At 45.8% G+C, this 27,116-nt stretch overlaps 1 protein-coding gene across 2 annotated transcripts in view; it reads left to right on the top strand.

Moving 5' to 3' along the window:
- Positions 1 to 9,961, top strand: part of LOC137383658 (putative sodium-coupled neutral amino acid transporter 10) — a 67,218-nt gene extending 57,257 nt beyond the window's left edge. For both annotated transcript variants that reach the window (XM_068056812.1, XM_068056813.1), the window contains one exon: positions 9,515 to 9,961. In XM_068056812.1, the coding sequence (XP_067912913.1) occupies positions 9,515 to 9,909 (395 nt within the window). In that variant the 3' untranslated portion in view covers positions 9,910 to 9,961. The remainder of the gene's footprint in view (positions 1 to 9,514) is intronic.
- The last annotated feature ends 17,155 nt before the right edge of the window (positions 9,962 to 27,116 follow it).

The following is a 27,116-nucleotide window of genomic DNA, read 5'->3' as shown; positions in this document are numbered from 1 at the left end:
AGCCTTGAATGTTATGACGTGCCTAGTGCGCATCCAGGTACTTTTTAAAGGATGTGAGGTAACCCGCATCTACCACCCTCCCAGGCAGTGCATTCCAGACCGTCACCACCCTCTTCGGTAAAAAAGGTCTTCCGCAAATCCCCCTTAAACCTCCTGCCCCTCACCTTAAACTTGTGTCCCCTCGTAACTGACCCTTCAACTAAGGGGAACAGCTGCTCCCTATCCATCCTGTCCATGCCCCTCATAATCTTGTACACCTCAATCAGGTCTCCCCTCAGTCTTCTCTGCTCCAGCGAAAACAACCCAAGCCTATCCAACCTCTCTTCATAGCTTAAATGTTCTATCCCAGGCAACATCCTGGTGAATCGCCTCTGCACCCGCTCCAGTGCAATCACATCCTTCCTATAATGTGGCGACCAGAATGGCACACAGTACTCCAGCTGTGGCCTTCCCAAAGTTCTATACAACTCCAACATGACCTCCCTGCTTTTGTAATCTATGCCTCGATTGATAAAGGCAAGTGTCCCATATGCCTTTTTCACCACCTTATTAACCTGCTCTTCTGCCTTCAGAGATCTATGGACAAACACACCAAGGTCCCTTTATTCCTTGGAACTTCCCAGTGTCAGGCCATTCATTGAATACTTCCCTGTCACATTACCCCTTCCAAAGTGTATCACCTCACACTTTTCAGGGTTAAATTCCATCTGCCATTTGACCATACCGTCTATATCTTCCTGTAACCTAAGACACTCCACCTCACTGTTAACCACTCTTAACCACCAATCTTTGTGTCATCTGCGAACTTACTGATCCTACCCCCCCACATAGTCATCTATGTCGTTTATATAAATGACAAACAATAGGGGACCCAGCACAGATCCCTGTGGTACGCCACTGGACACTGGCTTCCAGTCACTAAAACAGCCGTCTGTCATCACTCTCTGTCTCCTACAGCTAAGCCAATTTTGAATCCGCCTTATCAAGTTACCCTGTATCCCATGTGCATTTGCTTTCTTGATAAGTCTCCCATGTGGGACCTTGTCAAAGGCTTTGCTGAAATCCATGTAAACTACATCAACTGCACTACCCTCATCTGCACACCTGGTCACATGCTCAAAAAATTCAATCAAATTTGTTAGGCATGACCTCCCTCTGACAAAGCCATGCTGACTATTCCTAATCAAATTCTGCCTCTCCAAGTGGAGGTAGATTCTCTCCTTCAGAATTTTCTCCAATAGTTTCCCTACCACTGACGTGAGACTCACTGGTCTGTAGTTCCCTGCCATATCTCTACAACCTTTCTTAAATAGTGGGACCACATTAGCTGTTCTCCAGTCCTCTGGCACCTCCCCCGTGGCCAGAGAGGAATTAAAAATTTAGGTCAGAGCCCCTGCAATCTCCACCCTCGCCTCCCACAGCATCCTGGGATACAAATCATCCGGACCTGGAGATCTGTCCACTTTTAAGCCTACCAAAACCTCCAATACCTTGTCACTCCCTATGACAATTTGCTCAAGAATCCCACAGTCTCTCTCTCTGAGATCCATATCTACATCCTCATTCTCTTGGGTGAAGACAGATGTGAAGTATTCGTTCAACACCCCCAATGGTCTCTGGCTCCACCCACAGATTTCCCCCTTGGTCCCTAATGGGTCCTACTCTTTCCCTGGTTATCCTCTTCCCATTGATATAATTATAGAATATCTTGGGATTTTCCCTACTTTTACCAGCCAGAGCTTTCTCATATCCCCGCTTTCCTCTCCTAATTGCTTTCTTAAGCTCCATCCTACACTTTCTGTACTCCACTAATGCTTCCGTTGATTTGCTCTCCTTGTATTTGCTAAAAGCCTCTCTTTTCCTTCTCATCGTACCCAGAATGTTTCTGGTCATCCATGGTTCTCTGGGCTTGTTGCTCCTACCTGTTACCCTAGAGGGAACATGTTGGGCCTGTACCCTCCCTATTTCCTTTTTGAATGCCCCCCACTGCTCTTCTGTAGATTTCCCGACAAGTAACTCTTTCCAGTCTACCTTGGTCAGATCCTACCTTATTTTACTAAAATTCGCTCTTCCCCCAATCCAAAATCTTTTTTTGCAACTTGTCTATTTCTTTCTCGATAACAAGCTTAAATTGTACCATGTTGTGGTCACTATCACCAAAATGCTCCTCCACCAACACATCAACCACCTGTCCGGCTTCATTCCCCAGAATTAGACCCAGCACTGTACCCTCCCTTGTTGGATCCTCTCCATATTGAGTTAAAAAGTTCTCCTGTATACATTTTAAGAACTCCGCTCCATCTAAGCCCTTAACACGATGACTATCCCCAATTAATGTTGGGAAAGTTGAAATCACCCAATATAATTACTCTTATTATTTTTACACACCTCTGCAAATTGCACACATATTTGCTCCTCAATTTCCCACTGACTATCTGGGGGTCTATAATAAACACCTAGCAATGTGGCTGTCCCTTTTTTATTCCTAAACTCTACCCATAAAGCTTCATTTGTTGCCCCCTCCAAGATATCATCTCTCCTTACTGCAGTAACTGACTCCTTAACTAATATTGCAATTCCCCCTCCTCTTTTACCCCTTCCTCTGTCTCGCCTGAAGATTCTATATCCTGGGATATTGAGCTGCCAATCCTGCCCCTCCCTCAACCATGTCTCCGTGATGGCTACTATAATCACAATTCCACGTGTCAATCCTTGCCCTTAACTCATCCGTTTTACCTGTAATACTCCTGGCATTAAAGTAGAGGCCATCTATCCTGGTCTTACTCACTTGAAACTTACTTCCGCTGTATTCCCTCTGACTTGTTTGCTTTCCTGCTAGGAGTCTGCATCCCCTCCCCCTGCCAAATTAGTTTAAACTCCTCCCAACAGCACCAGCAAACCCACCAGCAAGGATATTAGTTCCCCTCTGGTTCAGATGTAGACCGTCCCGCTTGTACAGGTCCCACCTTCCCCAGAAATGGTCCCAGTGGTCCAGGAATCTAAAACCCTCCCTCATGCACCAACTCTTCAGCCACGCATTCATCTGTGCTATTCTCCTATTTCTATACTCGCTAGCACGTGGCACTGAGAGTAATCCAGAGATTACAACCCGAGAGAATACTGGAACGGACATTATATTTGTGAGATGCTATCACATTGGATCAGATTCACAATATATATCAATTACAAACTTGAAGCTTTCGAGTTAGAGATCATTGGATTTATGTTAGAAAAGGGTATCAAAGAATATGGAACTGAGGCAGGTAAATGGAGTTAAGTTACAGATCAGCCATGATCTAATTGAATGCTGGAACAGGTTCGAGGGGCTGAATGGCCTACTCTTGTTCCTATGTTCCTGTGCCCACAGCCTTTCCCAATCTAATAGAGTGGGTGCAGTTTCCTTGTTGATTCATTTACCGTGTTCATTTCATGTTTCCAGGTGGGACATTCAGCCTTTGTCTTAACAGTTGTGGGAGAACATCCAGGCCAGATAAATGATAGATGATATATGCTATTGGGATTGAGTTGCCCTGTTCACACACCATCAGTGTTGAGATGCAGGAGGATTTTCACTGAAGGAGTACAATGCTGTATCTCGTACATTAGTGCATTAACAGTCATTTTCCAGAGGAGGTTTATTCTCCAAGAGTTTAACTTCTTGATTATACCACAATACATAAACAGTGGCAAATAGCGGAGAGTAGCTCATGCCATTTGGATTAAATCATAAACAAGGTCAAAGGGCAAGTGCGGCTTTCAGCCCAATCGGGTGGCATGTGTTTGTTTGAATAGCAAGAGTAGAGGGAAGTCATATTTGCCGCCTGCTCTGAGGAAAGCCCAGGTCACGGTTGCGGATGAGAATGTAAAACTTTCATTACACTGAGTGTACTTATCTGTGCAGTTCCTGATCTGGTTGTCTAGGTACTTAGAAACCTGTGTACTATAAGCAGCTCGTTCCTTTCCAAAGTACTTTTCAAATCCTTTCTAATCACTCAACCTGGTGTCACTTAGTCAACACTTCTTTATTTACCCCGTCCTTAATATTCTTTGAAGCCTTGGCAGAAACCTCATTCACCTTTATCGTGGTTGCTCAAGAATTATCAAGATCTAAAGGAGCCATAGACATAAACAGTCATCCATCCACATGTTTATTCAGTTTGAGGTAGATTGTTGGAATATGGCCATGAAATTGTAATAATCTTTATTTGCTCTTTATGCCTGACTTCCTGCCATGCCACCTAGCTTTAATAATTTAAATGTACTTAGACGTCTGCAAGGCAGGTCATGTATTTCTAAATGGAGTGTGCAGGCTGGGCCAATCATACTGTACATTCTGCTACTATTCCCTTCATTGTGACACCCTCCCAAGATGCAAGTTTACCTTCAATCCACTTCATCAGAAAACAATCACAATCAATCATTTTTCAAAGGGTTTGTTTCTGGAGATATTCTCAGTTTAATTTTCATGCCTCCTCTCCTGAATGCAGCGACCAGTAGAGTAAGGCTACCCGACCAGAGCACGACGGGACCCGACAACATGTTACGGGTTCGGGTCGGGTTGGGTCACTCTTCTGAGTCCAGCATTCGGGCTCGGGTCGGGACGGGCCAGATCGGACACAGTGGCAGTGCTGCCTTTTGGTCAGGGAGGGAAAAGGAAGTAAGAGTAAGCATCATTAATTTCCAGTAGTCGAGTCAGGTCGGGCGCGGGAAACAAAACAAAAGGACTCGGGGCCCGGGTCCAGTTCGGGTTAGATGTGGTCGGGTCGGGCCTAGGTCGGGTTTCAATTGCATACCCGAGCAGGACTTTAGTGACACGTACTAGGCTACGGTGCCAGCCTCCCCCGCACCCTCACCCTCAGACACAGGGGTACAGTGCCAACCTCACCCTCACCCTCAGACACAGGGGTACTGTGCCACACTCACCCTCACCCTCAGACACTACAGTGCCAACCTCACCATCACCCACAGACACTGGGGTACAGTGCCTCACTCACCTTCACCCTCAGACACTACAGTGCCAAGCTCACCCTCACCCTCAGACACAGGGGTACTGTGCCACACTCACCCTCACCCTCAGACACTACAGTGCCAACCTCACCCTCAGACACAGGGGTACAGTGCCTCAGTCACCCTCACCCTCAGACACTACAGTGCCAACCTCACCCTCAGACACAGGGGTACAGTGCCTCACTCACCCTCACCCTCAGACACTACAGTGCCAACCTCACCCTCAGACACAGGGGTACAGTGCCTCACTCACCCTCACCCTCAGACACTACAGTGCCAACCTCACCCTCACCCTCAGACACTACAGTGCCAACCTCACCCACACCCTCAGACATTGGGATACAGTGCCAAACTCACCCTCAACCTCAGACACTGGGATACAGTGCCACACTCACCCTCAACCTCAGACACTGGGGTACAGTGCCACAGTCACCCTCACCCTCAGACACTACAGTGCCAAACTCACCCTCAGACACGACAATGCCAACCTCACCCTCAGACACTGGGATACAGTGCCAACCTCACACTCACCCTCAACCCTGACACTGGGGTACAGTGCCTCAGTCACCCTCACCCTCAGACACTACAGTGCCAACCTCACCCTCACCCTCAGACACTGGAGTACAGTGCCAACCTCACCCACACCCTCAGACATTAGGATACAGTGCCAAACTCACCCTCAACCTCAGACACTGGGATACAGTGCCACACTCACCCTCAACCTCAGACACTGGGGTACAGTGCCTCAGTCACCCTCACCCTCAGACACTACAGTGCCAAACTCACCCTCAGACACGACAATGCCAACCTCACCCTCAGACACTGGGATACAGTGCCAACCTCACCCTCACCCTCGGGGAAACAGTGCCACACTCACCCTCAACCCTGACACTGGGGTACAGTGCCTCAGTCACCCTCACCCTCAGACACTACAGTGCCAACCTCACCCTCACCCTCAGACACTGGGGTACAGAGCCACATCACTCTCACCCTCACCCTCAGACACTGGGGTACAGTGCCACATCACCCTCACCCTCACCATCAGACACTGGGATACAGTGCCTCACTCACCCTCACCCTCAGACACTGGGGTACAGTGCCTCACTCACCCTCACCCTCAGACACTGGGGTATAGTGCCTCACTCACCCTCGCCCTCAGACACTGGGGTATAGTGCCTCACTCACCCTCACCCTCAGACACTGGGGTACAGTGCCTCACTCACCCTCGCCCTCAGACACTGGGGTACAGTGCCTCACTCACCCTCAGAGATTGGGGTACAGTGCCACAGTCACCCTCACCATCAGACACTGGGATGCAGTGCCACACTCACCCTCACCCTCAGACACTGGGATACAGTGCCACACTCACCCTCACCCTCACCCTCAGACACTGGTGTACAGTGCCACACTCACCCTCAGAGATAGGGATACAGTGCCACACCCGCCCTCACTCTCAAACACTGGGATGGAGTGCCAACCTCACCCTCACCCTCAGTCACTGGGATGCAGTGCCAACCTCACCCTCACCCTCAGACACTGGGATGGAGTGCCAACCTCACACACCCTCAGTCACTGGGATGCAGTGCCAACCTCACCCTCACCCTCAGACACTGGGATGCAGTGCCTCACTCACCCTCACCCTCAGACACTGGGATGCAGTGCCTCACTCACCCTCACCCTCAGACACTGAGGAACAGTGCCAACCTCAACTTCACCCTCTTTGACTGGGGTACAGTGCCTCAGTCACCCTCAACCTCAGACACTAGGATACAGTGCCAACCATCCCCTCACCCTCAGACACTGGGGTACAGTGCCACACTCACCCTCACCCTCAGACACTGGGATACAGTGCCACACTCACCCTCACCCTCAGACACTGGGATACAGTGCCAACCATCCCCTCACACTCAGACACTGTGGTACAGTGCAACACTCACCCTCACCCTCAGACACTGGGATACAGTGCCAACCAAGCCCTCACCCTCAGACACTGGGGTACAGTGCCACACTCACCCTCACCTTCAGACACTGGGATACAGTGCCACACTCACCCTCACCCTCAGACACTGGGATACGGTGCCACACTCACCCTCACCCTCACCTTCAGACACTTGGGTACAGTGCCACAGTCACCCTTAACATCAGACACTGGGATACAGTGCCTCAGTCACCCTCACCCTCACCCTCAGACACTGAGGAACAGTGCCACACTCACCCTCACCCTCAGACACTGGAGTACAGTGCCAACCATCCCCTCAACCTCAGACACTGGACTACATTGCCATCCATCCCCTCACCCTGAGACACTGGACTACAGTGCCAACCACCCCCTCACCCTCAGACACTGGAGTACAGTGCCACACTCACCCTCACCCTCAGACACTGGACTACAGTGCCAACCATCCCCTCACCCTCAGACACTGGACTACAGTGCCAACCTTCCCCTCACCTTCCGACACTGGGGTACAGTGCCTCACCCTCACCCTCAGACACTGAGGTACAGTGCCTCACTCACCCTCATCCTCAGACACTGGGGTACAGTGCCTCACTCACACTCACCCTCAGACACTGGGGTATAGTGCCACACTCACCCTCACCCTCAGACACTGGGGTACAGTGCCACAGTCACCCTCACCCTCAGACACTTGGGTACAGTGCCTCACTCACCCTCACCCTTAGACACTGGGGTACAGTGCCTCACTCGCCCTCACCCTCAGACACTGGGGTATAGTGCCACACTCACCCTCACCCTCAGAAACTGGGGTGCAGTGCCTCAGTCACCCTCACCCTCAGACACTGGGGTACAGTGCCATCCTCACCCTCACCCTCAGACACTGGGGTACAGTGCCACATCACCCTCATCCTCACACTCAGACACTGGGGTGCAGTGCCCACCTCACCTTCACCCTCAGAAACTGGGGTGCAGTGCCAACCTCACCCTCACCCTCAGACACTGGGGTACAGAGCCACATCACCCTCACCCTCACCCTCAGACACTGGGATACAGTGCCAACCTCACCCTCACCCTAAGACACTGGGGTACAGTGCCAACCTCACCCTCAGACACTGGGGTACAGAGCCACATCACTCTCACCCTCACCCTCAGACACTGGGGTACAGTGCCACATCACCCTCACCCTCACCATCAGACACTGGGATACAGTGCCACACTCACCCTTACCCTCACCCTCAGACACTGGGGTACAGTGCCTCACTCACCCTCACCCTCAGACACTGGGGTACAGTGCCTCACTCACCCTCGCCCTCAGACACTGGGGTATAGTGCCTCACTCACCCTCACCCTCAGACACTGGGGTACAGTGCCTCACTCACCCTCACCCTCAGACACTGGGGTACAGTGCCTCACTCACCCTCGCCCTCAGACACTGGGGTATAGTGCCTCACTCACCCTCACCCTCAGACACTGGGGTATAGTGCCAACCTCACCCTCACCCTCAGAAACTGGGGTACAGTGCCTCAGTCACCCTCACCCTCAGACACTGGGGTACATTGCCAACCTCACCCTCACCCTCAGACACTAGGGTACAGTGCCAACCTCACCCTCACCATCAGTGACTGGGGTACAGTGCCTCAGTCACCCTCACCCTCAGACACTGGGATACAGTGCCAACTTCACCCTCACCCGCAGACACTGGGGTACAGTGCCACAGTCACCCTCACCCTCAGACACTGGGGTACAGTGCCACACTCACCCTCACCCTCTGACACTGCAGTACAGTGCCAAACTCAACCTCACCCTCTTTGACTGGGGCACAGTGCCTCAGTCACCCTCAACCTCAGACACTCGGGTACAGTGCCAACCTCACCCTCACCCTCATTGACTGGGGTACAGTGTCTCAGTCGCCCTCACCCTCAGACACTGGAGTACAGTGCCAACTATCCCCTCACCCTCAGACACTGGACTACAGTGCCAACCATCCCCTCACCCTCAGACACTGGAGTACAGTGCCACACTCACCCTCACCCTCAGACACTGGACTGCAGTGCCAACCATCCCCTCACCCTCAGACACTGGGGTACAGTGCCTCACTCAGCCTCACCCTCAGACACTGGGATACAGTTCACACTCACCCTCAGACACTGGGGTACATTGCCTCAGTCACCCTCACCCTCAGACATAGCAACAGGAGAAGGCCATTCAGCCCCTTCTGCCTGTTCCGCCATTCTATTAGGTCATCGCTGATCTGTGTCTTAACTCCATCTACCAGCTTTGGGTCTGCAACTCTTAATACCCTTGTGTGAAAAAAACCTAGCAATCTCAGTTTTGAAATTTTCAATTTACCCGCAGCATCAGCAGCTTTTTGGGGAGAGAGTTCCAGATTTCCCCTACCACTTTGTTTGAAGAAGTGCTTTCCAGCATCTCTCCTGAATGACTTGGCTCTAATTTTAAGGAGATGCCCCTCTGTTCTGGGCTCTCCCACTTGTCGGCTGAAATCCAACAAGATACCTGTGAAAATACACTAATATTTATTTATTTCCCCACCAGGCCCAGCCCCTCCCATAGGACCAGTCTTGCCAGAATTGACAACTAATGGTGGAGATACCCAGCTTAAACGAACAGGCAGAGGGCTGACCTACAGACCAAGAGATAAGGAAGGTACAAGTAGTGTCATCAACAAAAAAACTGCCAGCACGAAGGAAGCGGTCCTACTCCCAGAGGTTGGTTTATCCCCCACACCCAGCAAAGAGGAAACATTAAAGGAACTGAAAGAAATGGAAAGGACAAAAGCATTTATGTCTTTGTCAGAAATCGGGCCAACAGTAACAACACCAAAGCCACCCACAGGCAGGGAACACACGGAGAAATGGCACCCCAATGTGACTGGGTCAGCCGATACTTTAGAAAGGAAGTTGGGAAATCACAGATTGAAATTTAAATGACTACAACTCTGGCTTTTTTCATTATTACCAAAAACTGTCTTTGAAAAGATTAAAAGTGAACACATATGTTCGGGAAAAAAGAACCACAAAGCCTCAGTTTGTTTTTCGCCTCCATAGTGTAAAGCTGCACCAACTTGATGGAGAGCAGCTGGAAAGTGAATGTTCTTGTGACGAGAGTTTCACTGTCTATTTTTGTATCTAAGCAAAGGCTTGGCACATTTCTACGCCATATTGCAAGAGTGGACTAAGGGTCATCTGAGACAGTGTGCTCGTCTCCAAGACAATGACTTGTCCTCTCTGATCTCGACTACAACAGCGCCTACCACAGCAGACCTTCCAACTCAGGGTAGCGCCTTTAAAGATGTGCCATGTATTTGAACAAAAACTCTCAGACAACTGTCTGGAGCAATTGTCACGTTTGTTCAAAGAGGTCTGCTTCCTTCTGTGAGCATAGATTTTCCTATTGCAATTATTTTAATGTTTGTGGTAACCCATGGGCATTAACAAAACACTGATTAGAAAATACGAGCTATAGTCATATAAATTCATCTGCACAGTGCCTTTTTTCCAAGTGCTAACCAGCCTACTAATCCCCCAATATTGGAGGGCTGGAACTATGCCACCCCCCCATAGAAATATCGAAAATAGGAACAGGAGTAGGCCATTCGGCCTTTCAAGCCTGCTCCGCCATTCATTATGATCATGGCCTATTGGGATAGGCGGTTGTGCTGTCAGATGGTGTGTACACCGGCCATCTTTAAATGGGGAAATAATTTATTGAATTAGGGACATTGCAGGACCTGCTTCCAATTTTCGATTACTCCAGAGCTTTACTCGTCATCTGCTGAACTCACATTGCACAACATATCACTAACCAGCAGGAAGGCCCCTCCATACTTACCTGAATGTGGATCCGGGAGGAGCAGACGCGCTGACCTACACTGGATCCCTGCCCATCCAATGCCTCGATTTAAAAATTCTCACCCTCCTGTTCAATTCCCTCTGTGGCCTCGCAGCCTCCTATCTCTGAAACCTTCTCCAACCCTACAACCCTCCGAGAACTCTGTGTTCCATCAATTCTGGCCTTTTGTGCATCCACTAATTCCTTCACCCCACCATTTGGAGGCTGTGCCTTCAGCCATCTAGGCCCTAAGCCCAGGCATTCGCTCCCTAAACCTCTCCACCTCTGCAATTCTCTCTCCCATCTTTTAAGATGCCCCCTTAAACCTACTCTTTGATCAAGCAGGCCACCTATCATAATCTTTCTTTCTTGGGTTCAGTGTCAGTTTTTGTCTGATAATGCTTTGCAATACACCTTGGGAGGTTTTGCTACGTTAAAGCACTTTATAACTGCAAGGGCGCTGAGGCCAATTGTCGCATCCCCACCTGTTGCCCGAGCTGAGTTCAACAAACTCACCCAGGACTATCTGGGAGTCATACCTGGGACCTTCTAACTGTTACATGGGAAAGAGGTTTTACAACCTCATTCCCTGTACCCCCCCCCACCCCCACCCCAACCCCTCCTCCAGGTCCTCGGAAGGTGTGGATGGAGGTGGGGCAAGGCCAGACCAGCAGAAGCCCAAAGCTAGGTCCTTGGAGATGGATGGGAGCTGCAGAGGAAGTGGGGCCAGACCAGGCTGGCATAGGCCCACAATATTTTCATGGAGTCGGGAAGAGCACTCTTGCTTAAGATTGCCAACTCTAGTGGGGTGTATTCCTGGAGGTTTCATCAGCTGACCTTCTGCCACACACCACCCGTTCCCCACACCCCAGCCATTGGTCCACCCTACAGGTGCACTGTCTTCCCACAGCCAATTGGAAAGGGAACAGACTCTTTGGCTGGAATTTTATGCCACCCCAACGAGCCGGATGGTGGTAGGGGGTGTGGGGGGGGGGGGGTGGGTGTGGTATAAAATGGTGCGGGAGGCTCTGGGAGGCTTTCCTGATCCACTCTCGCCTCCGCCCCACCTTACATAGGGAGGGGGGGGGGCGGGTAGGGGTAAAAACGGCCTGCCCGCCCCAAGCCAATCAAAGCACTTAAGGGTCTTCGCCTGCCTCCATGCAGATTTTATGCCTGGCAAGCGGGCGTCCTGGAGCCAGGAAAGGCCACCTGTGATAACCAGGCGGCTTCCAATCATCTTGGGGATGGGCCCTGCTCATCGGGCATAGGGTGCCCGACAGAGGGCTGCCCCCGCTACCCCAACCACCCTCAGCACCCAACATGCCCCACCTTCCCCCCAACTGACCACCCTTGCCTTGCCGGGGCCCGACTGATTACCTCCGGCGAGGTAACCAAAACCTACCTGTTTTCCTGACTCCATGTCTTCGGCTGGGCTGCAGTCCCAGCAGTGGCCACTGCTCCCAGTGTCGCTGCTGGGACTAAGAGCTGCCGGCCTGCTGATAGGCTGGCAGCTCAATGAGGCAGGACTTCCTCAAGTGGATGGAAGTCCCGCCTCGGAACAATTAAAGCCTGGGGACCCGCAAAATGCAGGTCAGCTCCTCAGGCGAGGCGGAAGAGGGTTGCCCACCGACTGAAAAGTCAGTGGCCGGCTCCCATCTGCCCAACATGAAATCCCAGCCTTTGTTGCCCAATTGCATTAGGTTCGTGAAACATCCCTTTTCCCACGATCTCCAATAATTTTACAACTGTTAAAGAGTTTGAAGAAAAAGTGGAAAAGCACAATTGTTTCACTGTCCCAATGATTTTTCTCCTGGGTTGCCTGAAGCAATGTCGAGGGGATTAATCGTCAATTCCCAGAGACTCCAGGACAATCCTGGAGAGTTGGCAATTCTGCTCCAGTTCCTACTGGCTTCCCAAAAGTCACAATTTTAAAAGTTGTTCTGGCCATTTCCTGATTGGATGGCAGCGGCACCAGTGGGAGGAGCCTTCAAGTCACATGCACCACCTGCATGTCCCTTAAAATTACAGTTGAGGCCCTTCCTATGTCATTAGGGCCCCTATTTGTCTGGGAAAAAGGTTGACCACTTGTTTCAGCCAACCCCTTCAACTTAGCAGTAAGACCGTGTCAAAGTTGAAGTAGACCAATCATCAGAGGAATGGGTCAGTAAGTACCGATCCCAGTTTTAGACCCTTTCTGCCTCATTGGTGCTGATACTCCCGGGTGGAAATTAGCCCCATTTACCCAAAAAGTAAGAAGTAAAATGTTCAGTAACCATGAATATTTAAATAACCTAATAATTTATTTTTGTCCTACATGCATTTATTATCTGTTGGGTTTTCCAAAAATCCAGATACAAGTTGAGGGAGTATCAGCTGGGACACTATTTAGTTTGTTTCTCTTCCCTCACAATTCTGAACCAAAAGGATTAACACTTAATAGTCCCTGCATTTTTCATGCTACACTTTTTAAGCCTTAAACTTTTTAACATCAAAATGCAATAGAATGTTCAAGTCACAGACTGAGAAGTATAGGAAAGAAAATAAATCAAGTGCATTCCAGGCTTGCTTTATCCTCCAATTCCTGCAATTCCAAAACAAAATTTAAGAGCTAAAAGCTTTAGGCTTAAAGAACATGTTAAAATTGAGCCCCACTCGAGTCAGATCAACAGGGCAGTACTGAAATTCACCCACAAGGTCAAGGTGTACCAATTAAATGCTCTTCCTTTTTGATACTCTCTAGTTTTGATGAAAGGTCCAAACCTGAAATTTTATCTCATCTGACTCACTGGTGTTTTCAGCATTTTCTGTTTTTGGTTCCAATTCAGTTGGGATTATTGAGAGGCATATGTCTGCTTTGTGTTCTACATACTAAGTAGGCCAAGGTCCTTTTACCTCCCCTGCTCATAGTGTCATGTTTTCAATTTCCTAAAAGAAAGTTGGACACTCCTGAGTGAAGTAAAATGAGCAAGAATCATTCATTGTCATTAAAGGCCATCAATAGCTCATAGGATTGTCAGTTGTGGTTTGGCTGTTCTTTTTAGAAGGGAGGAGGTTTTCTCCTGCCAGTTTGAAGCCAAATAAAGATTTGATTTGACTCCTCCAGGCAGCTTTGTATATATCTTGCAAGGTCAACTGATGTACTTCTCACATATTATTTAAGAAAAGGTATTTGTAGACTTTATATTGTATCATTTCAATAAGTTTCCAGTGTCAAATAGTGATTCATTCAATACACATTAGGGGAGGGGATGGTGATGTACAAGGTTAGCATTAGCTCTCTTTGGATTGTCATGTGATTGTTTAGAATATCATGTCTTGTTTATTTGACGATAACTACTATTGTTCTGAAAACATGACCATGTCTATTTTGGAGCACATTTTAGTTAAGAATCTGAGTCATTGCCTAAAGCATAAACTGCAACTAGGATGTCCACCAAACCTACTTCCCTCAGATACTGAATCTAGAACCCTACATGTTGTCCTGAATACCACCCCATACCACTATAGAGACTAGGGCAACTTTCTAGTTCTATCCCAGAACAAGGAGAGCACCCCAAATCAAAGGCAAGGCTGTTGTTGTGAAATGTAGATTAAATAGTTCAATGTACTGCTGTGTGCATTACTAAGCCCTAGAGATCTGGAAGTGTTAGAGAAACTTGCAAGTTTGTTTGTGAAGAAGATACTGAGACTAGGATGCTTTGGTGGCAGTTGTTTATTGCTTGTCACAGAGCTTACTTCTCCACTCCTAACAACCACAGCTGGCTGCCTCATCTTTTATATACGCACACTTGAATACAATTAACTAATTAACACCTGTTCACCCTATTATCTTGAACTACCAGGTATTTATCATCCATTAACAGAACTTCAGACCCTAACAGATTCCCCCTATTTTCTTTAAATTAAATACATATATATATAAGAAAAAGAAATTTAAAAAACAAAATAATTATATATTTTTCTTTACATTATTTATCATTAACTTTCAACAGCACCAGCCATTAACATGCTGTATATTCCCCCCTTTAAAAAAAGACTTGTTTAAAGAAAAAGTAATCTTATCATTAAAAAGTTCCACATTTTCCTAACTTACCATAACACAAGACGGCCCTCTTCGAAGTCATCCAACAATTTTTTCGAACAAGCTCCTCTCTTCGTAAAACAATCCGACAACTGATGACTTGCATCAACCCATTTTATTTTAGAAATGTCTTTTCTTTCCAACATTTCTTTTATACTCGGGAGATCAATCCTCAACCTCTTTTCTGTGACACTTTTTGTCAAATGGACATTGTCCCAGAGAGAATGGTTATCTATGTAGCATTCTATAGGAAAACCTTTCTCCGATTGCCCCTTATATAAGAGTTCCTTTAACATACTCGACAAATACAGATCCATATCTATCGCTTCTATCAGTGCAAGTGTCTCAGCAGCTTCGGTAAAGCCTGGCTACCTGACCCGAATCCGATTAGACCCGACTACGCACCGGATTCGGGTCGGGTCGAAATTCCGAGTCCAGCATTCAGGCTCGGGTCGGGTCAGGCTGGACACTGCTTCCGGGAAGTCACGGAATCAGGCTTACCCATGATTCCCCACAACTCCAGCTGCAGGAATAGCCTGCTGCCGGAACAGATGACGGAGATTCGTGTCGAGTCAGGTCGGGTGCAAAGCAAAATTAAAGGGCTCGGGCCCGTGTCAGGTTCAGGCTGGCTGTGGTTGGGTTGGGCCCGGGTCGGATTTTAATTTTATACCCAAGCCAGGCTTTAAGCTATGGTGCTTTTAACTATCCTCTTTATTTTCTTTGATTCCCAGGCTAATGGACAACATTTATCATTTCTTCCCACCAGAGATATAATGAACCCTGCTGTGATCGAATAATCATAGGGAAGATTAATGTGTGAGGCGCTAGTAAAAATGACTAATTTCATTTCTTCTGGGTCACCCAATGCTGGAACCTTGAGTGTACATTTGTCAAAACTCAATCTCTTCAATATCTTATTTGCTTTCAGCACTCCCCCAACAGTAGCATGTTTCATGTTTCATTTTGCTTTTATTATAGTAGCATGTTTCAGCTTGGTGCTCAATTCGAATACATCATAGCAAGCATCCAGCCTAGCTTGTGTGCACAACCAGTTCAACTGCCTGATTAAACTCCTTAACTGGTCAACTTCTTCCTTGGTTGTAGAGTCTTCCTCTTGTGAGGATCTGGCCTGATTTATTGGGATACTGTTAACATTCTCTAGGTAAGACTGTTGATTTAGGGTTACCCCAACTTAGTCTGCCTAATATTCAACCATATATATTTAAAAGCTCCGGAAGCCCAACTTCCAATTTTAAATTCCTGCAGAACTTTATCTACCACAAATTTCTCAAATGCCTCAGATCCTCCCCATAGAAAATAGTCCACGTGCATTAAGAAAATGCCTACCAGTTTTTCTTCATAGTACCAATAAAATGTAGCCGGATCTACCTTTAGTTGAATACAACCAGCTTTCAGTAAGACAGACCTAACTGAAAAATACCATACTCTGGATGCATCATTTAGCCCATAAACACATTTGTTTAGCTTCCATAATTTCCCTTCCATATCTCCAGCTTCTTTTGGTGGCTTTAAAAATACGTTCGTTTAAAATTTCTCCCCTTGCAAAAATGCTGCTTTGATGTCAATGGACTTACATTCCCACGAGTGTGGCGCTAAAAGGGCTAGGAAAATCCTCAAACTAACTTTTCCTGCTGTTGGGGAGTCTACTCTAATTCTTGGTCACCTAGTCATTCCTCAAATCCCCGAGCTACAAGTCTGGCCTTCGCTTTATACATACCATTGGGAAGTACTTTCTCTGTACAGATCCATCTATGGGACAATGCTGGTTGTCCTCGATCTGGCACCTCTGTGTATATGCCAAACTCTCTCCAAATGTCAAGCTCTTTTTGCTTGACATCCTTTACCAATTTACCATCTAACTTGCTCGTAGCCACTGGAGCTTCTCTATCATAAGGGCTCCTACTTCTTGTGACACCCCTTGCCTGCTCTCTGGTCCTCGCTCTTGTGAAACCACATCCCCTACTAGATTTCCAATCCCTTTCTGAACTGCTATGACTTGACCTGTCCCTCCTACAACCAGACTTCTTTTCACAAGTTCGTGACCTTTTCCTTGGACTATGATCATCTTCAGGCCCACTGTCTGAACTTGTACTATGTTTTCTGGCCTTTCACATTTTCACTTCCTTCTGCCAATCTATAGGTCTGATATCCTGTCCCTTGTCTTGCACATTCAGCCAATGTTTGTATTTCCCTGTGGCCTTTCCTGCCCTTCCTATAATGGTGGCTTCCCTCCATTCACTTGTCCCTTCTGGCATATATGCCACTCTACTCCCAACTTTCGGTAGTTTACCTTTGGGATAAATGGCCTTATCTGGATCTGCACTATCACTTGGTCCACTGTCAGTCAGCCCATTATCTGCCACAATCTGTTGCTCCTAAAGGTCCGAAATATGTGCATGCGAAGCACATGGTGCATCATCAACGTCCATCATTCATCCAGATTCTGTCAATGTATAATCAGTGCCAATAAGCTGTGAGGAATGCACTCGAACGGTTTGGTAGCCATGTTGCAAAATCACCATTTTGCCATAAATGCCTGTAACTTTTCCTGGACCTCTCCATTCTTTCTGCCCTTCCCTTTAGTAATACACCATCTCCCCAGTATAAAAATGTTTTTCTGATGGCCTGATCAGATACCTCAAAGCTCTCCTGATTTTTTTTTTCTGAAACCTCCGCCTTAGTAAATGTTCTTCTCCCTGCATGCATGGCATTCAAATGTTCTGCATAAATTGAACTAATTGTAGTCCGCTCTAAAACCAGGGGATGATCCCACATTACCGAAGGTATTTTTGGATTCCTGCTACAAACTAATTGTTAGGGGCTGGAGCCTCCAACCATTTGAAGCATGTTTTTCCCATGTACTGCCCACTTCAGAGCAGTCCTCAATTTGCAATTTGGCTGGTTGGCTAAAATTTTTCAAAGCATTTTGTCAATCACGGCATGATTTCTCTCACAAATCCCATTACTAAAAGGACTTTCTGCTGCCGTGAGCATTGCTACAATATTCATATTTTCACACATACTCCTGAACTCATCATTGGCAAATTCTCCTCCATTGTCAGTTAGAAATCTAGCCGGTGCTCCCAGTTCCATTCCTATCCACCTTTCCATTATCTTGTCCACTATTACTTTTTTGGCTTTACTACAAATTTCCGTCGACAGACTGAATCTAGTCGCTACGTCTATAAAGTGTAGAAGAAAAATGTTTTTGTCTTTATCCCATATCTTCAAGTCCATTGCTGCGGTTTCATTAAAATCCCTTGCTAATGGGAGACTCACTGTGGGTCGCGCTGGTGTCCTCCTGTATTTTTTTACAGATATCACATTTTTCACTGATATCTTCGATATGTTTAGTGTAGTCATCATCTACTACTGCTGCATCTTTTAACAGAATCTTCAACCTATGACAAGATGGATGTGCAACCTGTCAATGTAGTTTTGAAATAATCTGCTTTTCTCCTTTAAATCCCTACCCCCGGATGCCATTAATACCTCTTTAACATCCTGCCGAGAGATGTTAGGTCTCGCTAAAGGAATACAACAATGTCCTGACTGTGTAAACCGCAAAGCTACAGATTTCTCAAAGATAATCGCCTTATCATGTTCCATATCCAATTTCATCCGAGCCTTTTTCATAGGCTGTTTACTTAACAGCAAAGGTATTTCACTGGATACTACATCCTTACTAATAAAATGGTTTATCCCTGCCATTTTACATGGAATTACCACTCATTTTAGTGATTTCAACGTGTTGTCATCCCCAAAACCTGAAACAATAGAACTGTCATGTTCTTTGACCTTATTTCAGTCTTCCTTACTTAAAGAATCCATGTAACACCTTAACCCGTCCACTCCACAGACTGTGGACGTACACCCACTGTCTATTACTGCGCAATTGTACGAATCTGCAACTAGGACACTCATTACCGGACTGAAGCTTCTTGTGACCAGTACAATTCCTTCTGATTGATCAGTGTCATCATCCTCGCCTTCTGAGCCTTCCACGTCGTGTGTCATCTCAAAAACCCTGTTATTCCTTTTTGGACAATGCTGATAGTGATACTTTGAGTCACATCGGAAACACCTGTTGACCACCTCTTGGTTATTTCTGGGGTTCATCCTTCTGCCATAATTGCCCAATTCCTGACGTCTGTTATAGCTGCCACAAGGTTCTCTATTCTCATTCGTTTTGTGTGTGTTTTTCCTTTCGAACTTACGTTTGGGTCCCATACTTGAACGGCCTCCACCTTCGGTATCACCACTAAAGAGCCCATCTGCACCATGAAAGCGGCCAGAAAGGAATGTTTTCCCAAAATATTCTTTTAGGGCATCAGACATCTGATCAAAAAGCATATCTCTTTGAATCTAGCTCCAGTTAATACCAAGAGCCTATCCATTTTCGATATCCTATCACAATCCTTCATACAAATTTTATCCATAAATTTCAAGAGTTTGTCCAAACCTTCCTCATTGTCCAAATGATGAGCCTCTAGTTCTGAAAACACTTTGTCCTTGATCGTGCTTCTGGCGGGAAGTGAAAGTGCAAGGGCTATGCCTTGTTTCCTTTTTGGTAAAGATGTAACCAGTGTCCATAGATGAACTGCATTCTTCCATTGATCATGAAGTTTGGCTTCACAAAACGGCAATGGAAAATCATATCCCGACACCTTACACCTGGTTTCAGTCATCCTTCTTCAAAAAAGAACTCCAAATACAGCCTTATCAAAAAACATAAAACTCCAATTGTGATCTCCTGTCTGAAAACAAATCTTAGTCTCCAATCTTCACTTTCAGGCAACCATCCTCTGCTACCAATGTTAGAGAAACTTCCAAGCCTGTTTGTGAAGAAGGCACTGAGACTAGGATGCTTTGGTGGAGATTATTTATTGCTTGTCACAGAGCTTACTTCTCCACTCCTAACAACCACAGCCAGTGCTGGCTGCCTCTTCTTTACATATACACATTGAATATAATTTACTAATTAACACCCAACACCTGTTCACCCTATTATCTTGAACTGCCAGGTATTTATCATCCATTAACAGAACTTCAGACCCTAACAGGAAGCTCCGACGTTCAATTCCTGCTCAACGTCCAGTTATCTGATCTCTGCTCAGAAGGCTGTAGTGAGCTACAGTTGGTTTTATTCGCCTGTACCAGAGTATGGAAGGAAAGGAAGAAAAAGAAAGACCTTGATCTATAAAGTGCCTTTTTCACAATTTCAGGGCATCCTAAAGCACTTTACATGCAATGAAGTACTTCTGAAGTGCAGTCATTGATGTAAAGTAGGAAATACGGTAGCCAATTTGTACACAGCAAGCAAACAGCAACATGATTATGACCAGATAATCTGTTTTCTTTAGTGGATTCCACAGCTCTTCTTCAAATAGTGTTGTGAGATCTTTTACATCTACCTGAGAGGGCAGTCGGGGCCTCGGTATCTGAAAGACGGCACTCCCGACAGTGCAGCACTCCCTCAATACTGCACTGGAGTGTCAGCCTGAATTATGTGGAAAAGTCTCTAGAGTGGGACTTGAACCTACAACCCACAAAAAAATTATCTATCAGGATTTCCCATTCTGACTGCTATTCAGCGACTCCTGTTGGGAAGTGTGAAGCTCAGCTGTGAACCACTTCACAGTTAAATAACCTGCTACCTAGACCCAGACATGAGTATTAATCAATTAAACAAATTGTAAAATGGTTGCTGGTTCCCTGTAGGCTTCATCGCAGCACAAGGTATCGTTTTCAGCAGAGAAAAGGTGAGGTTAAAAACACTTAATGAACAGTGTATTTGCAACCATCATACAACAAAAGCAGCTTAAGGGATTGAAGAGACCCAAAATGCATGCAGGGGCTACTCAATTGTTTGCTAAAGAATATAATATTTTTTCCTTATGTATTATTTGTATAGTGCATGACTCAGCGCCACCACTTAAACTTGAGTTATAATGAACCTAACAACAAAATAAGTGAGAGATTGAGGGCACTCACTTCTACAATATTTTATAGTATCCCTATATATCAGACCACAGAGCGACTGTTCTGCCTTTAAAACTATATATATATATATCCTCATCCAATATCAATCTGTGCCATTGGCAATTGCATTGGAAGGACGTCACCAGTACACAGTGACCAATGGAGCAAAGGGGAAGATTCTGAAAAGTTGACTTGTCACAATTGCATCACTATGACTGATAACCATCCAACTTCTTGTTTGCAAACAAACACAGAGGTTTTAAACTGAAATTTCTGAAACTTGGTGTCGCGAATATAAGAAACAAAGAAACAATTTAGATCCCATCGAAGGGGTAAATATGTTAAGTATGGAAAGCAATGCTGGACAAGCACATTTTGCCCACTGCTGACCTCGCAGTAGTAGTGCATGCTTCATAGACACAGATCCATTGTAAAGATCCCAGTATCCCAGCCAGAAAGCTACGACTCCCACAACATTTCCCACGGCATTTCACAGCCTTTGCAATAGTTTTGATTAATCAGTATGTACTGTTGGGCCCTGCAATAGCACGCTGACAGTAACTGTTATTTTGTCACAACATAGGCTGGGAAAGATGCTGTACATTGTCTCAGCTCGAAGGATTATATTTTGTTGCTGATAATGTGGCAAGGCTACAGTTTTAAAATACCATGGTTAGAATTACAAGATTGCACTTCAGCTATATTTGTTAAATATAAATGGAGAGGATACAGAACAGGACAGACCATCAAAATATAGAAGCAGAACTATTATGTTGGTGAGTTAGCGATGCTTTTCTGAGGTTGAGGTGAAGATATATGCTAGACCCAAAAGTGCTTCACACTGACACTGAGCACAAAGAAAGTCTGTTCTACAGTTCCAGCATCCCTGTCTTGATTAATAAAAGTGGTGCACAGTGACGAGTTTACTCCAGGTATTATTATTCATGAGGGGAGTCTACATTTCTCTATTTGGTTTGAAATAAATTAATCAAAAGTTGTATGAACAAACTGAAAGTTTTGCTTGCCTATAAGAACTTTACAAGCACAAACTGCATGGGTACTTCAATCCTAATTATTGTTACTGCCCTCACAGCAATGCGTGACTGCCTTCATGAAAAAATCTTTTGAACATGCAGACATGTTTTTTCTTTAAGCTGACAGTGCGTTAGTCTGTGTCCTGTATTACGACCAGGTGAGAAAGAGGTCTAGGGTTCCCTTTCAGCCTTCGCCTGGTCTTACTGTGACAGGGTTTTATTTTTAAACACACTGTGTTTTTCGCTCCCTCTTGGTGAATCCTTGTTCACCGCTTTCTAATTATAAGGCAAAGAAATGAGCACAATCAGGCTTTCTTAGGTTTAAAGAAGAAAGGTGAAATTTTGTTAAACTTAAACTCTAATTCAATTGACACCTACAGATACACAAAGCGCCCACACTAGCATGCATATGCGATACACATAAGCAGATAGAGACAGAAAAGAGCAGAAGAAAAATAAAGTCGAAAGGTTTGAGGCAATATCTGAAGAGTTGCTGTTACGGTTCTTCGAGCTCACCGTAGAGACCATGATTGTAGGTAGATCGTGCTTTTTGTTGGGGCCCAGTATTCTCCTTAAACCTTGTTCACTGTAGGAGACTTTTCTCTCTTGGGGTTCATATGTCTTCAGTGGGTTTTGGAGTTCCGTGAGAAAGAGATGGGAGCAGATAGGACAGGCTGTGGTGAGCTAGCCTGGAGAGGTCTTTTCAATCCAGGAGCAAACAGCTTTCTGCCCAAACTCTCAGTTCAAACTCTGCAAAAGCCAGTTAGTCATGTGACTAACAGGTCTGACCACATCTGTTTGTGGATTGAATTGGAGCAGGGAATAGCTCCTTTGTCTACAAGCACTGTCTGTTAATATGTAAATGTTTTTTTCAGCCAAGGTCTGACAATTCTTGTAACAGGCTTTCTCTTCTTCCCAGCAACAATTTTAAATTTAATGTTCATGTGACAAAATTAATTGTGCCTCATTCTTGGCAGGTGGGGGTCTGCATGACACCTGTCATCAGATGAAATGTCACAGACCTAAAACGTAAACTTGGTTTCTCTCTCCACAGATTCTGCCTGCCCTGCTGAGTATTCCCAGCACTTTCTGTTTTTATTTCAGATTTCCAGCATCTGCGGTATTTTTCTTTTATTGTTTTAGTCTGTGTGCCAGTATATCAACATTTTACAAGAGAAATCAGCTGTTTTTTCCCACTGGGATTGGAAGTTGGCAGTATGAACCAATCAGATTGGTTGTATGGTGAGCTGAAGGTTGTCAAATCATTAATAAGACATTATTTTCTCCCAGTGGTAATTGCACACTAACTTAAGGTCTGAATGTTTGCAGATGAGGCAATGGTTTCTGAGTGTCCCAATTACACATGGTCAGTTAATGGTTCCCCCTAATAAAGTTAAATATAACAAGTAACGCTGCTAAAATGCACTGATAGCAGAATCATTTTCTTCAAAGGGGGAAACTTTCTGGTCCATGCCTGACAGTTGCCTTTTGTGAAGATTCTTTTTTTTTTCCAAGGTTAGTTTCAGAAGATGAATTGAGATAAAGAGGTTGCTTCTTCTGTGAATACATTAGCTGGCTTTATTTGAGCATTCCTGGCACAGAGGCAGTGGGGCTGGAACAATGATAAGTTTTACCTTATATGAAAAATTACAGTGAGATCTCTATATTTATGATTTGATTGTGTAGAATTTACAGCACAGAAACAAGCCATTCAGCCCAACGAGTCAAAGCCAGTGTTTATGCTGTACATGAGCCTCCTCCCACCTGTCGTCATCTCACTCTATCAGCATATCCTTCCATTCCTTTCTCCCTCAGGCATTTATTTGGCTCCCCCTTATCCTATTTCTTACATTACAGCAATGTCTATACTTTAAGAAGTATTTCATTGGCTGAAAAGTGCTTTAGGCCATCCTGAGGTACTATATAAATGCAAGTCTATCTGTCTTTCTTTCTCTTTTCCAGTACATTGTACTGTTATGGTGTGTGATCCAGTTAGCCTCTTTGTGGGTGAGCAGTGCATACTCATCTATGTTCTGTAACTTGGAAAGCAGTTTTCAGTGTGTTTATATGTTCACGGTGGAGTTCCCACTGTAACTATGAGTGTTAAAGCTGGCAGTGAAACCACACCATCCATGTTAGAGTCGTCAACATCCATGGACAAAGGTGAGGGATAGACTTCGATCATCAATAGGGGTACAATAGATTTCCTGACTGGAAACAGTGGGTAAAATCTTCTGGACTCTGTTCCTGGCAGAACAGCTGGACAATTTTCAGTTAGGGAACCCAATTTAATTAGCGGGCTTTGGTGAGGCTCTTCCCCATCAGCATCCCGCCTCCAGATTCCTGATCAATCAGTGAGGATGGGCAGGATGGCATGTCCATTCTGTCAAAGGAAGGATTTCTAATTAAAGGGAGCACGCCATTGGGTTACAAGGGCTCATTAGCACTTGGATATTTGAGGCTGCAGCAACCACAGGAATGCAGAGGGGACCTGGGAAGGCTGCCCCCCGGTCTGTCACTCTTACCTGCTGCTGGATCCAGCGGCAGGCACCTTGTCGGCCACTGACAATGTGAGCCCACCTGATCCACTGGGAAGGAGGTCTTGTTCCAGGAGGATGTAGGTGTCAGCAGCGACCTGCCATGAAATCCTGAGCCACCTGAGGCACTGGTGCTCAGACATGCTGAGAGAACTGATCCTCTGCCTGTAGACCCTGTATTGGGGGGGTCTCACGTCCTTTCAGCTGCCTCTCGGTCTCCATCCCATCTTCCCTGTGGAGGGACATGCGGCTGAGGAAAAGGCAGCTGGTGTTGCTGCTGGTGTTGCTGCAGCGCTGTTGGCGGTGGTGTGGCTTCTACTCTTGCCCCTCATCAGAGGTGTAAGGTGGAGCTGCATAAGCTGCTCCCATGCCATGGTGAATGCTGGCAACAGGGAAATGCAGCTGAAGGTGAGTGAAGTGCAAGACAGGTGAAATGCCTTCCAAGAGGTTAGCAATCACATATCAAGCAGTGATAACACTCTTTGGGAGAAGAGGTGCTTTGAACAGCAGCCTCTCAATGGCCATGGCTGCAGCTCTTCTGTTTCACTGATCAAAGCTTTCCCAGTTGATCAGTTTCACTAAAGAATCTCTTCCCACTGTGCATTCACCTTGGTGACCATGGCGAGGTGCTGACAGGTCAGGAAACGGGTCCCCTGGCTGGGAAATCCAGAATTGAAGGTTAAAACAGGTCTTAATTGATTTTTAAATTATTTTTTAATAACTTACCTGACAAGAGGGTTCCCCACTCACCTTCAATCCCACTCTGCAAAAACCGGGAAAAGGACAGGATGATGTTGGGATCCCGACCTGATGTTAATTTCAGGGAATTCAATTCCCCGCATGCACACAAAATCACCACCCCTTGCCTGAGAAAACTCCCCCGTGTCAGTCAGGTCCACCTGAAAGCACAAAACTCAACTTGTCACTTCTGCAAATCATGTTTTTGTGCATGTATTCTTAAAAAGAATACATTGTGTAATGGGTTTTAGTTGCAGTGCAAGAAAATAAGCCTTTTTCATAGCATCTTACATTCAGCCCATCATATCTGGGCCAGCTCTTTAAAGAACTATCCAATTGGACTCTCTCCCCCACAGCCCTGCAATTTTCTCCCCTTCAAGTATTTATCCAAGTATTTTGACAGAGTTAAAAGAGCAGTTTAGGCCAGAAATCACTCTTTGTAATAATAACAGAAGAATACTTAACATATTTGAATATCTTTCTCCTATTTGTTATTTGAAATGGAAAGCATTTACCCATTTATTTCAAATAAGTTAACCTCTGTTTCAAAATAGTGAACAAGAGAAATGCCATTCACGTTATGCATTCAGCCATTATTATTATCACTAGCAGTCATTGCATTAGCAGATGTTTGAAATGCACACCAGGTAGGATTAAGGTTTGGGTAATACCCTTCCTCAGTACAAGGTTCTGTGGTTTTATTCCAATGATATTGACTCACCTTAATCCCTTCTGAAGCTACTTAGGAATAAATGTTGCCGTATTTTCAAATTGTTAAGCCAGTCCTCCATTAATTCACGTCGTCTAACCTCTGTGCTTATGCACTGATGCAATAGTGAACCACCGGTGCTTTGTTGCACTGCCGCTTAGGACGAAAGTAAGCATGTGTTGTGAAAGATTTCAGTTCCCAAATTAACACAATTTAGCTGGGGTTAGATTCACTAGAGCCTGTAAAGTTGTATCAAAGTCGCTACGATAACTTTTATTGCATGTTAAAACATGTGTAACCCTCTGAGGAGAAATTAATTCTGGTTTGAAAAGTAAAATTCCAGTAGGTCCCAAAATGATTTTTAAAAAGTGCATCGAATAAAGTCAACACTTTTGGGACAGTGGCCCCAGGTATAGCAGAAGGTAAATACTATGCTCTCGACACCTGAATCTTCCTTCAGTAAGTTCTGAATCCACCAAGGCTGCAAACTGCAGTAAAAATTATCAACTGCTAGTGTAGGTACAGCTGGGAGGGATGGGCACTGAGTTCAGTTACAACTGGGAGGGATGGGCACTGAGTTTAGTTACAACTGGGAGGGATGGGCACTGAGTTTAGTTACAACTGGGAGGGATGGGTACTGAGTTTAGTTACAACTGGGAGGGATGGGCACTGCGTTTAGTTACAACTGGGAGGGATGGGCACTGAGTTTAGTTACAACTGGGAGGGATGGGTACTGAGTTTAGTTACAACTGGGAGGGATGGGCACTGCGTTTAGTTACAACTGGGAGGGATGGGCACTGAGTTTAGTTACAACTGGGAGGGATGGGCACTGAGTTTAGTTACAACTGGGAGGGATGGGCACTGAGTTTAGTTACAACTGGGAGGGATGGGCACTGAGTTTAGTTACAACTGGGAGGGATGGGCACTGAGTTTAGTTACAACTGGGAGGGATGGGCACTGAGTTTAGTTACAACTGGGAGGGATGGGCCTCCTTATCCCATTTATACTGCATTGTTTCTTTGAGGAGGACAGAATGGGAATGGTTTTGTAAACATCTTGCCATTAGTGTTTCCCTGTCACTGCAACCAAAAATGTGGAATTCAAATAATCTTCTAGTGGCACTGAAATCTTTGCACCTCTAAATAAAACCATTTTTGTGAGCCAGCACACAATTACCTTCTCCAGGTGGCAGAGCAATAAATTG

The sequence above is a fragment of the Heterodontus francisci genome, chromosome 24, assembly GCF_036365525.1.
Source record: "Heterodontus francisci isolate sHetFra1 chromosome 24, sHetFra1.hap1, whole genome shotgun sequence".
NCBI lineage: Eukaryota > Metazoa > Chordata > Chondrichthyes > Heterodontiformes > Heterodontidae > Heterodontus > Heterodontus francisci.
Note: the sequence above shows the minus strand (reverse complement) of the source record. Positions and strands in the feature narration are given on the sequence as shown.